This window comes from Taurulus bubalis, assembly GCF_910589615.1.
Source record: "Taurulus bubalis genome assembly, chromosome: 8".
Taxonomy (NCBI): Eukaryota; Metazoa; Chordata; class Actinopteri; order Perciformes; family Cottidae; genus Taurulus; species Taurulus bubalis.
The window spans coordinates 22,258,373-22,271,007 of NC_136596.1; the positions used below are offsets into that span (position 1 = coordinate 22,258,373).

General features: G+C 43.7%; 1 protein-coding gene across 2 annotated transcripts in view; it reads right to left on the reverse strand.

The window, feature by feature from the left end:
* nos1 (nitric oxide synthase 1 (neuronal)) overlaps nt 1-9,363 on the reverse strand; it is a gene marked incomplete at both ends in the record, with an annotated part of 31,092 nt that extends 21,729 nt beyond the window's left edge. The window contains 3 exons of one of the 2 annotated variants that reach the window (XM_079222625.1): nt 2,378-2,512; nt 6,082-6,184; nt 8,642-9,363. In XM_079222625.1, coding sequence (XP_079078751.1) covers nt 2,378-2,512; nt 6,082-6,184; nt 8,642-9,363 — 960 coding nt within the window. Of the gene's footprint in view, nt 1-2,377; nt 2,516-6,081; nt 6,185-8,641 lie in introns of both variants that reach the window. The other variant, XM_079222624.1, reaches the window with a different exon arrangement.
* Nucleotides 9,364-12,635: the final 3,272 nt, after the last annotated feature.

Sequence of the window (12,635 nt, forward strand, 5' to 3'; positions counted from 1 at the left end):
AGAGATTGAATGAGTGAGCAAGAGCGGACGACAGGAAACGATAGCGCAGGCGTGCAGGCGAACAGGAAATTTGACACCGACCCCAGCGCTACTAAAATTGGCTCGCTACGCCTGAACCACACAGTTGCACTGTCCAAACACTCAAGGCGTAGACCTCCAAATAGACTTCCCTTCGTGTCCCTTCCAACAAATCCAACCTTTGCTCTGTAAAAAAAAAAGACAGACCAAAAAAAAAAAATCACAGCCGTCACAGGCAGTCAAAACAAGAAAGATGAGAAAGTCAATTGAGTCAGAATATGTGAATGAAAACAAGGACAAAATAAAGGAAGCTAGGAAAGGATAACTGACAATAAGAGAGGACAACAAAGCGGAGACAAAAAGAACATGAAAAGTAAGAGGTGACAGCGTGAAAGAGGGGAAATGGGTGAGTAGGGAGTGTTAAAAATAAAACAAAGGAATCACTTGTGCTCCAGCACGTCCGCTCATCATACCGCTCTGGGCATTCATGCCAGCCAGCTGTCCTTTTCGAGAAAGACGGATCATCCTCGAATACGGCAGCGTCTGTGATATATAATAAATCTGAAGATGCCATTACAGGCCATTCATTGGGATGCACCGCCTGTGTCCGATATGTCACCCAAGTAATTAGGCCGCCGTTTGCGGTTTACGAATGGCGGCTGTGTTTTGGGGGGTGAATGCTTAAGCAGCGGGGCTCACCTCGTGCTCGCGGGCTGGTTTACTAACTAGAGGGAGACGCCTCGGCTGCATGATAACATGGAAAGATGGAAATCAATCACAGAGAACCCCTTTTTTGCATGTAGCTGGAGCTTTTTGTTGTTCACCGCCAAACTACGTTTTTTTGGAAATTGCATGTATGCTTGTTGCTTTTTTGAGTGGAAACTGTCCTAAGAAAAAAAATAAGGAACATGAAAATGCTAAATACTCACCTGAGAATATTACTAGTTGAGGAATTTTGTTTTGGACTATGTGGAGCATCCATGTTGTGTCATGAATGTGGACGCAACGCCACCCTTTTCACACATATTTATTGTTTATTGGTGCGAAAACTCAGACTCTATTTTGTTCATAATATTTGTATACTGTGTAAGTATGCATGATGAAAAAACTATTGGAAAAAATATATTAACATCCTTTATGCGGTGACATTTGGGGTTTTAAGTGAAATAACTATTCAGATAGTAAACAGCGATTTATTTCCTGCATCCAACTAACAATCAATGTTGGTTTCTTGATCACGATCGTTTCCAAACCCTTTACCGAGTGTTTATTATTGTAACCATGAGGATAAACGTCTTCTAACCTTTAAAAAGGTGTTGTTCGGGAGGCATGGACCACTTTGCCATTTCATTTAGAGGACTTGTGCTGCTGGCATTTGGGGTTTTGAGTGAAATGTCTTGATAACTGTTGGATGGATTGCGACAAAATTTGGTGCAGACATTCATGTTCCCCTCAGAATAAATCATAGTAGATGTATTGTTTCATAAGCTTTACCCAGATTTCCCAAAACCCCTGCGTTCTATCTAATTTGCAATGAGCTGAATCAGGCAAGAGCTCTCTAATGTATGTAGAGTTAGTAGCAGAGAAAAGGCACAGCACAATGTGCTATTGTACTTCAATCTACTTGACTTGCAAATTATGTTGGTAAATCTGAACGCTAAATGTTTTTCCCAAGTCAACCAATACATCATATTTCATGATCATCAGATCCACCTATAATGACAATCTCATAGTTACCCTTTTTGAGATACGTCATCAACTCAACCAGTTGCATTTTATTATTAAATGTCTATTATTTTATATCCCATTCAAATGAGGTGGATGTATAATTTCAATTTAAAAGCGCAGCCTCAAAACTATCGACTATTAATCAACTATATACATTTTGACAATTGAACAAATTCCTGTTATTATTAACTTTTTCTTTCGATTTTACAGAAATGAGGAAACAATCCGCAGATGAGTTGATAATGAAACATTATTGCTGGTTGCAGCTCGAGAGTCAACCAAAGTGAGCTCAACAGAATTCTAAATAAACTTGTTTTTGCACGGCTGCTGTATTGCATCACATCACATTTGGATCATTCAGGTGTTTCCATTTTTCTCATCACTTGGCGCCAATAGTTTAAAGCCTTTTCCTGCATAGTGAAGGGTGTCAGCGCTTGAAGAAACAATAGCGCCTCACAGCCTTGTTCAGCTTCCCCACTGGCAGAGGAATCTTGGCTATGAAGATGACTTGAGTCACAACATCAAAATCGTTATCATCTTTGCCAGGATAGCTGCCTCAGCGGCAAACGCAAATGCTGCAGCAGACGGCTTCATCCGACCATTAATTGGAGCGGATTTCCACGGGCCTCACCTTGCTGGAGCTCTGGTGGAGTGTGTCGCTGTAGACGATGCCGGTCTCCCAGTTCTTGATCTTGATGAAGCGGGGGCATTTGGAGGGGCTGCCGTTCTGCAGGGACTTCGTGGGCGAGGTCTGGCCCTCAGCCGGCGGCTGGAAAAGAGCACAAAGACAATTACTCACGAGTCTTTCCTTCACGCCTTTGTACTGTGTCTGGCTGAACGGCGCTGACCTCTCAGACACCTTTCGAGCGGGTAAGTCGTTCATGACTGGAAGTCATACTGTGGTGGGACTTTCATTGCTGGGAAGTGGATACGAGTACCACACATGGACATTGATTGTCAATTTCAAGTAATATCTACAGGACCTTCAAGAGGAGTTTTACAACTATTGAGAGCCTCTCTCTGTGGAATAATGGCTATTATTTCTCAAGGAAAATCAGTTTGTCATTGTACTCAAGTCTCTCTAGCGCTGGAATATGCTCAGAAACTACTTGTATCGTCTCCGCTCTCCATTTCTGTTCCATTTCTGTTTTATTTCCCGCTCTAGGATAAAGGCAATCAACATTTAACAGCAGGTTAATGGCAAGCAAACTACAGGCTCACTGGGTTTTCCAATACTGTAGCTATTGACTTGTGAATGCTTGCAATTGAACCCCAAAGCCGACTGTAAGTGTTCCCGAGAAAATGGCAGAGAGTAATCAATGCCACACCGTGGACGCCCTTTCATTGTGTCCCAGAGCATTCTTAATCGCACAGCGGAGCATCTCCTGAACGACAGTGTCACAATCATCATCCTCGCAGCGGAGACGAATACCGACAGAGTCGGGAGCCAGTTGGGTCTCATTGTCATTTTGCATCGTCTCAAACCGCAGAGAGGAATGAGGTGGATTGAATTGAATTTGATTTTGCACACATGAAGGGTAAAGCGCTTAGTCCCTGTGTGTTCATGCTCCAACAGCAGCAACGCCTGCTGTGCGGCTCAGATTATGACATATTATCGCTGAGGTTGTGGACAGGAAGAAAGATCATTGTACCGGAAAGAGCTCTCAGTCAAACGGGCATAGGAAATCAGATGCAAGGAATTAAAGGTAGCTGTCAGAAGAAGCCGAGCAGTTGTGTATTTGAATATGAACGTATGGCTTGTCGCTCACTGACCAGGAGCTATAGTTCTGGCATTTATATTTAAGAAGAGTCACTTTTCTATTAATGCCACGTGCAGTTTTCAGAGAGGCCTGTTTATATGAACAGGCCTCTGTCAGTAAATGTCAGTGTACTGTTTTCTTTATTCATGTGTACCGACGTGAATTTTAAATGTCAGAGTTACTGTGGAAGGACGACGGCTTTTTTGCTCCTGTAAAAAGTGATGAGGTCAGCTATTAAATGAACCATGTGCCCAATTGACCTTTTGCTAAACCCCTCCCCCAAACAGATTGCCCAATCACAGCTAGGATTTGGCAGGTCTGTGTCCAAAATTACTCCCTCGTTCCCTCATTCACTACTAACTCAATAATCAACAGTAATTTGAGATTTGGACACTTACTCTTTTCACATTATCATGGACTGCTGTACAGTGGCTCAATGACAATTGTCACGTTTGTAAAATGCTGCTCAATTCCAATCTTAATTTAGATTTTGGGAAGTTTAAACAAAATAAAAGTCTGCCATAAAACATGATCAACCGAGTCATGGAGTTAACGTTAGCTTACTGTAATTAGCTCGCTAGCTACAGCTGATAAAATTCTGTTGTAGCAACAGTTATAATTTCACCATAAGTTCACCAGCTACAAGTTTCATTTGTAGCCGAGTCATTTTTATTCTAAAATTAGTACAAATTGCGAGAGTAAATCTGCCACATTAAGTAAATCTGAGCAGAAAGCTCTCAGGCATAGCAACAGTAGCATATGTTAGCAATTACAAGTTGCAACACTTGTTTTCCAAATTAAAAATGGTCTATTTCACAGAGAGACAACATTGAACAGATCATGCTTCCTTATCTCCTTATCTCCTTAATCACCAGGCCTACATGTCAGGAATGAGGTGTGGATGCAACAGAAGATAGCATGATTGGAACTAGAAATGAGGATAATTAAAGCTAATCTGATGAAGAGGAGTTCATAACAGGATGTAATGACCAAAGACTTTCTGGTAAATGCAGTTGCACAGCAAAAGTTCCTCATTCACCCATCAATTAAAACTTCTGATGGGAAATGGAGATAATGAGCCAAGACAGGGGGTAGATGGGGAAAAGATCAAAACAAGAAAGTGAGACTGATCGCCTCAGAAAAGGAAATAGATGGTATTCGTTAAATATGTATGTGGTTTAGTCATGTACATTTGTGGTATGACATCTGGCACCTTATGCAGTCGTGATTAAGCCGTTGCATGTAAAAAAATAATAAAAAAAAAGAAGGCACAGAGGCATGTTTTCGCATTCAACGGATCATCAAAAGGTGGCGTCTCCAGAGCTCACATAGCTGGTGGGATTTAACAGAACATGTTGCCATCTTTCCTTTTCAACGGGCTTATTAAACATGAAATTACAGGCAGGAGTGGAAGCTCAAACTGAAGGCACTTGGAAAATCCGACACCGGATTGAAAAAAACCTCATTTGCAGGCCATCAGCATGTCGCTTAAAATCCACGTATTTAAATCGTACAAAGTTACATTTTCTCAAGTGTCTGACTTGAGTCTATCGAATTAAACACTTAGCGATGAGCCATCAATGTTAGCATCAGTGTCTGGCAAAACGCCTGCAGGGGAACTTCTTGCTTCATGAGTCAGTACACATGCATATACTGGGCAGATATATACACACACACACACACACACACACACACACACACACACACACACACACACACACACACACACACACACACATACGCACACATACGGATTCCGCTTTCCAAACACCCTTTTCTCAAAGCGCACATTTCCTCAGTCTGAGCACACACGGGAAAGAGATATGGCTCCTTCCCACATCACACACATATCATCTCTCGCCGCTGTCAGGAATGCATCGCCCTCTCCCTCTCTTTAAAAACGGTCACACAAATGTTCTCACAGACACGCACTAACACTCTCTTCTCTGCAGGTCTGCATCGTTTCTACGCGGGCCACATTTGGATGGAGAGAGACGGATCAGCAGCTGCACGTATTCATTAGGCCTCCTGGAATCATTTGGCCCCATCCGGTCCCATTGACGGGGGCTGGAGCAGCGTCACAAGTGGGTGGATAACGTGGACCATGTGCAGATTACGACGCTATCCCTGTCACAGACTCTCCGACCTGTGACCAGACCCTTCTGCGTGGAAGGCATAAGCTGGATTTAATGCAGCACCAGCTTCCCCCACAACCCGGAAGGATCTAATGCCGAGGTGATAGGATCTTAAGCAAAGGCTTTGCTACTATGTGCAAAGAAGCAACACAGATGTGCGTGCTCAGTATCTGAAAGCATGAAAAGTGCCAATAGTGTGGATTATTGTACAAGGCTAAAAAGCCAGAGAGGGAAAAGCAGCCATGGATGCACATTCGTTATACAGCTGCAGATGCACTCAGCAGGCCGGCTCATGAGCACTCGCAAACACATGCACGCACAGACACATGGATTTGGAGTTATTGATCTAAAAAGAGTGGAGCGCCATCAACACATGCTCACACATGATCTCTGCTGTCGCGAAATAATTTCAAGGGCTGAACAAATTTGTTTCATTTTACCTTGTCAGTGTCAGCGTTGTGGAGCTCCACCGGCATGTTTTCCAGCATTCTGTTGTTATCTGACGCCAGCTGGGGAGACTTGCCATTTCCCACGCCAAGGTCCCTAGAGGTCATACACAGTGTTTTTGTCAGGTGTGTGTGTGTGTGTGTGTGTGTGTGCTCACATCTGGTGCAAAAGAGCTCTTTCATTTGTTAAAAGCCAAATCGCGGACACACTCTTGCATGCAAACAAACTCACAGGCAGTAAACAAGCCGTGGACTTGTACACCCTCCAAAATGCTATTTAATCAGGAATCCCTGCACAATTGCTAAAGGGTCTGCACACCCACACAGGTGTTTTCTCTGTTCGGGCCTTCGTGGGTGTGTAGACGAAGCTTGGCCAGCATTCATCAGGCAATCCTGCGTTGCCTGATTGCACCTGTTGCGGTGCTGCAGTGGGACAACTTGTTCCTATATGTCAGCCTCAGTGATTTCCCACCACAGCCCTGCTGTGAGTGTGAGCCATAAGAACTCAAAAGGAAAAAAAGAAAAACCCTTGTGAGAGACAAGGGTAAGACAGGTATTTTAAAGTTAATTGCAAAAGGTGATTAATATACAGCAGCTGCCACTCACCTGGCAGAGATAATGCAAAAATAAATAAACAGGATAGGAAGTGTGAGCGATGTCAGTCTTGCTGTAACGAAACGATCCTAGAGGAGAAGCGGGGAGGAAGGGGAGATCGCCACGCTGCTGAATGCATAAACACGGCAAATTCAACGGCGTGTGATTTCAAGTTTGCGTTCCTGCAATCGAAAACGCCCACACACACACACACACACACACACACACACCATGGTCGATTGCCATCGACCATCTTTCGCACTCCCCCGCCGCCCAATCTTTCTCATGAGCACGTGTTAATTGTAAATCCTCACAGGCATCCCCTCTCCCTTTCACACTCCCTGTCACTCGCCGTGTCTCTTTATTGCTGCAATCTGCGCGAGCATATTTATCCCCCAGAATTCAGAGGTGGAGTTCAGACGCGCAGAAACACGGAGAGAAGCCGCACGTGTCGTTTGTCGTTAGCCCCGATGGGGAGGCTCGTCGGGCTCATGCTGGATTGTGAAATTGTAAACCGCTTCTCTCAGTTATAATGTGCATTTGATTCCAGGCGAACTAATAGTCATCAAGAAAAAATTTGAGAGATGTTATTTCATAAACCAACATATTACTGGCTATTCTTTTCACGGTAATCTTTTCTCATTAGCTTTTACTTTGAGCTCTTCAGAAAGCCTTCTTCCGAAGTTATAACACAGGATACAAAGGAAGTTAGCTCCTTCCTGGTGCCGACTAAATGTCAACATGTTTTTGAGTTTTGTAGGATTAAACCTAATTAGGAAAAGCCATTTTAGCAAGTTGAGTAAGTTCATGCTTTTCTAAGCGCACGTCTTTCTAGAATTCAATGAATATCTCAAAGTGTCTTCATGAAAGACAAGGTCAAGCATGACATATTGATTCAAGGAGACAGTGGCCTCAATTTGCTTTCGGTTGGTCGGGGAGTACAATGGCAGATAACTGAGACGCCAATATTAACAGTCCACTGTGCAGACCATTTAGAGTCGGGGGATGGAATATTGGCTCAGTCTGCGACGCCTTATGAAAAGCTTGTCCAGGGTTAAGACTTAAAGACAAACTTAATGCATTCTAAGCAGCAATATGTGTCAGTCTTTCTCATTAAATGTTGAAAAGGAGACATGCTGAATACAGAACTGTTGCCAATGTCACACGTCTCAACGACTTGCTTGCTGACACCCTGCTGCACCCGAACTCCACAACCAAGAGGGACTGTTTTCGCTCTCTTGCAAGCTGATAATGAATGGTCTAATGACAAGTGTGCGATAAGCTTTGTGTTACAAACCGCTAATTGGGGTCTGCCATGTCACATTATTATCGGAATCGACATCAACACTAATGAAGCGAATACAACTGTCTATCCTAACATATTCGTACGGGAACTGTAGCGTCAAACTAAGTTAGATTGCAATGACACTCTGATACGTGCAAAACATTTTCAAAACCAATCTCAGACCAAAAATGCTGCGGAAATAACCTCAGAACCTGATCCAAGAGAGGAAGTTATATTTAACGCATGACAAACAGCCATAGGCAAGCTACTTTTTTCGTTTAAAAAAGTTGATATGAACCCGAGTAAGGCAGTTGCCACAGTAATTGAAGAGTGTCCACCTGAATGGTCATGCATGTTGTGACAGTAATGGCTTGGCACTGAACATTGAGTCATATTAGGTGAATGAGAGGTGAGTCCGACAGCTGCTAATGCAATGCAGCTGGGTCAGGTAGTTCAGGGACCGCAGGGCAAAGTGAGTGGGGAGGCTTCCTTTCAATCAGAGGACCAGGTGGAGGCTCTTCTTGTGTGAGCAGTAAGCATCTTGTTGGCGAGTGCTTGACTTAAATTGTGATTGCATTTCTACAAAGGCTCTAACTCCGACTGGCACTCTGGAGGGGTACGAACACAAAGACACTAACGGAGGGATCGGTACGGTCGCATCACGTCACAAATTACCAGGCCACTTGGATCTCAGCATCTCTTCTCCCCGCATTCCTCTGGCCTTCTCCGTTGATCTCCTTTTTGCTGTTTTTGATGAGGCGCAGCACTGGTTCGATCTCCTTCAGCAGCTCGTTGTTCTCCTCCAGCCCGTTGCACAGGAGACCTCCGCGGCTCCCGTCCCTCATCAGCAGGGGGTCCTGGGCCTGCACGCCTCCCTTCTGCAGCAGGGACTGGGTGATGGACGGAGAGGACAGGTTCTCGATGGCCCTAAGCTGGGGCTCCTTGTTGACCTGCTGCTGCTGCCCAGGGCTGAATGGGCTGAGAGGGGAGCAGTGCTCGTAGGACTTTGAAGGTGGGATGGTGGGACGCGTGACCCTGACGGTGCGTTGGCGGCCATCTGCGGAGAGGGTGGTCTCCAGGTGGGTGGTGAAGCCCTCGGGCCCACGGAGGATCAGCACGGCGTGGCTCTCGGGCGACACGTTCTTCAGCGTCTCCAGGGCCCGTTCGTAGGACAGGTCTACCAGGGGCTTGTTGTTGACAGCCAAGACGATGTCGCCCACCTGCACCAGGCCGCACTCCTCTGCAGCGCCGCCGCGGATGAGGTCCGACACGATGACAGGCGGCTTGGACACCCTCTGCTTCACCAGGAAGCCCAGACCACCGACCTTTCTCTTGAACAGACGCACCGAGATGATGTTGGGCTGCAGCTGGCACACTGTGGGCTCTGACTCCTGCATGGTGCCTGTGTGTGGTTGTCTGTGTGTGAGAATATGTGTGTGTCCCCAGGGATGTTTCTGAAAAGCAAAAGAAGGAAGAGGGGAAATAGAAGTGCTATTAGTTTTAGAGGAAATTACCAACAAGTAACAGTGTTGATTTAACATAAGTCAAATAGGGTGCATGTCATTCAAGCAGAGTGGAATATTACACAGATCATTAAGTGCCGTTGAGCTACGGATGCAAAATATCGCTTTGGAATTTAAAAAACATATATTTTCCAACTGATCAGACCTGGGGGGAAAAAACTACTAACAAAGTATAGAGAAAACGTTAATGGACCATGATATTGATTCAATAGTATCACCTTTTTATACTTTTAAGTGTATTTTGCTGGTTTGAGTGCTGGAATTTTAACATAAGAGTATTTTTACATGGTGGCATTGCTACTTTAACTTCTTCCACCTCTGGTTTTCGCCATGCCCAAGAGAACCAGAGTTAACAGATGCTACAAGAAAATGTTTTACTTTCTTTGATGCCTCAAAAGCATGTTGGTTGTTCTATGAAGTGGCAGCATCTGGCATGTGGGTGGCGTCGCCTACGAATGTACAATAGGTTATGTAAAAAAAATTAAAAAAACAGTAGTGCAGTTCCACCAGGCATTTGAGAAATGTAACGTTATGGCAATAAAAATGAAGAACGAAAGAATGCATTTATGAATGAAACAGTTACAGTAGTAGAACGAGGGGAGAGAGGACCAGACTGCTTTGGCACACTATATTTCAAGGTAGTGTCCATATGGCTTCACTTTAAAAAAACATTAAATGTCCAACTTTGACATCAACATCATCTTAATTAACTGGGAAGTTTGGTATAGATTTATAATAGCACTTTATCAAAAGACATTAATGAAGTGAGGGTGATTTTTCCATCATCCGTTTTCAAAAACTGGGAGCTTTCAATAGTGGGGGTTTCTTCTAAAGATGTGTCTTTTTCCGTCTCAAACGTCTTAGCATTGCACCCCTGGGTATGTATATGGTACCGTTACACACCAAATCACCTATATAGCCAAATGCCTTGTATGTGTAACGTACTTGGCAAGACACAGTTTTTGATAAGCCACTTGGTATGTTACTGTTTCATATCTCTTATTATGTTAGAGCTCAGTGCAGTCGGTACACGAGGCCATGCAGAGGCACGCGGCGATTCAGCACCAAGGTCAGCGCTCCTTCACTGTGAATGCAGCCCGCTTTGTGTCGCTTCTCTGCTCCCTCGGCAGTTCGTCTACTTTATTCCGTTTGGTTTGTTTTCTTTTTCCAGTAGAAGAGGGGGGGCTTACATGTGTGACGCCGCTGCAATATGAACCCAACTTCCACAGAGCCCAAACGATTTATAGACTTTGCAATATCAGTAAATAAATAATAAAATAAAATCACAAATTGAAGGGGTGAGGGTTTTTGGTCCGTGTCGATGTGTTCATACATACTGACTGAACTGTCCTGGGGCACAGGAATAACTTCAGTACGCGGCACTTTTATCCTCACTCTTTGTAGCGGCACCCTACGAAGATCGGAAATTGCCAATAACCGATGTGACTATTGATGGGAATGCGCTCTGAATATGAATGTTAAAATGTTTGAACTAGTTGTCTGTGTAAAAGAGCTTGCGATGTGCTTTTTTAGTTTATTTTCAAATGGAGGCAACAACATACCAACAACATGCCATGAACGTCTGACATGACTCGTGTGCTTGATAATCCTATAGTGAGCAGCCGTGCAGGGCATTTCCCAAGAATACAGATGCGTTTATAAGGGCAACATGTAGGTGTTTTTGATGCATTCAAGGTGTGCACTGCACTAACAGGTTTATCCGGCAATACATCGACAAGACAGGTGGGGCTCGATTTGCCCAACCGCCCTAAATCAAAAGCACGCTACATGTTGTCATGAAGAGAGGTCCACGCGCACAGCATGTGAGCAGCTACAAATGTGCGTGTCGGTAGAAAAAAAACATTAACCAATCACAAAATGCAAAGAAAACCGATTGGCAGTATTTCGATCTCATGAATGCACAACTGTGGAACACATCGGAACTTCACAAACACACAAGGGGACTGCACTGCTCTCCGCAATGCAATCGACCAAAGTGCACAAGATGTTCCTGTCGAGATGGGGTTTCATTGGTATTTCCCAGAGCAACAAGTTCTGGCGACTTGTGGCAACATAAATACAAATTCCATCGCCAATAAGGCTGAAAACGTATTTTGTGTGACCACGAGATCAAACGTCTCTAAGCCACATGTTTGCACCCTAGTTTAGGAACGCGCCATCCCTTGATTTCTAGTAGAAAACTGGGTGATATTACATGGGGCTGAACGTCTAAGACCTCTTTTTCTATTGTTTTTTTTAACCAGCTATAATGCAATTACAACATCAAAAAGTTAATTTCAACGCATTTCATGTTTTACGTAAAAACATGATAAACATGCGTTGAAACTAGCAGCATTTCAATACACCCATGTAAAAGAAGTGCGCTTACTGCAGTACTGCGCATGCGCAGGACTTTCTTGAGCGTAATGTTGGCTTGCTTATGTGAGTACAGCTTCCTGGGCTGTTGCTGTAGCCTAACATTACATTATTTTCAATTTTTAGGCCATTTCGCATCGGAAAAGGAAACAACAGAGAGCAAGCGGGGCCACAGATGGTTTGGATGAGGGGAGAATGAATTACAACAAAGGGATGTATAAACAAGATGGTCAACACATTGTTGTCTGGCATACAGCAACACACAGACCATGTAGCGTGACTCTGGGTAAAGAGGCTCCAATATGTTCATGTCAAATTGCAGTTTAGCTCAAATATATAACAAACTCTTAATGATGATATTTATTATTGTTTATCAACAGGTGTCCTCCACATGGCAGACCACCTGAAAAACATTTGAAGAATTCAGAAAGGGTGTTTTGTTATTGTTTGCACTGTCAACAATCGTGCAGTTTTTTATTGTAATTGCAAATAAAGAACATTGTTTGTGCTAAACATAAATTGTTGCTTAATGAATACAAATGGATTATAGCCTGCATGTGTCACATGGTCTAATGTGTCCTTTAGGTGGAAACTGTGGACGTGTTCGTCTGTAAATTACTACTCTTTTACAGTGAGCGTTTTTTAAGTTTGAAAACACGTTTAAAATTGAAAGTTTTTTCCACCGATTATTTGAAGAGGTTGATTACAGTTCACATTTAGACCATCTTTTCACTGGGATTTGCCATAACGGAATTCAACAGGAGCAATTT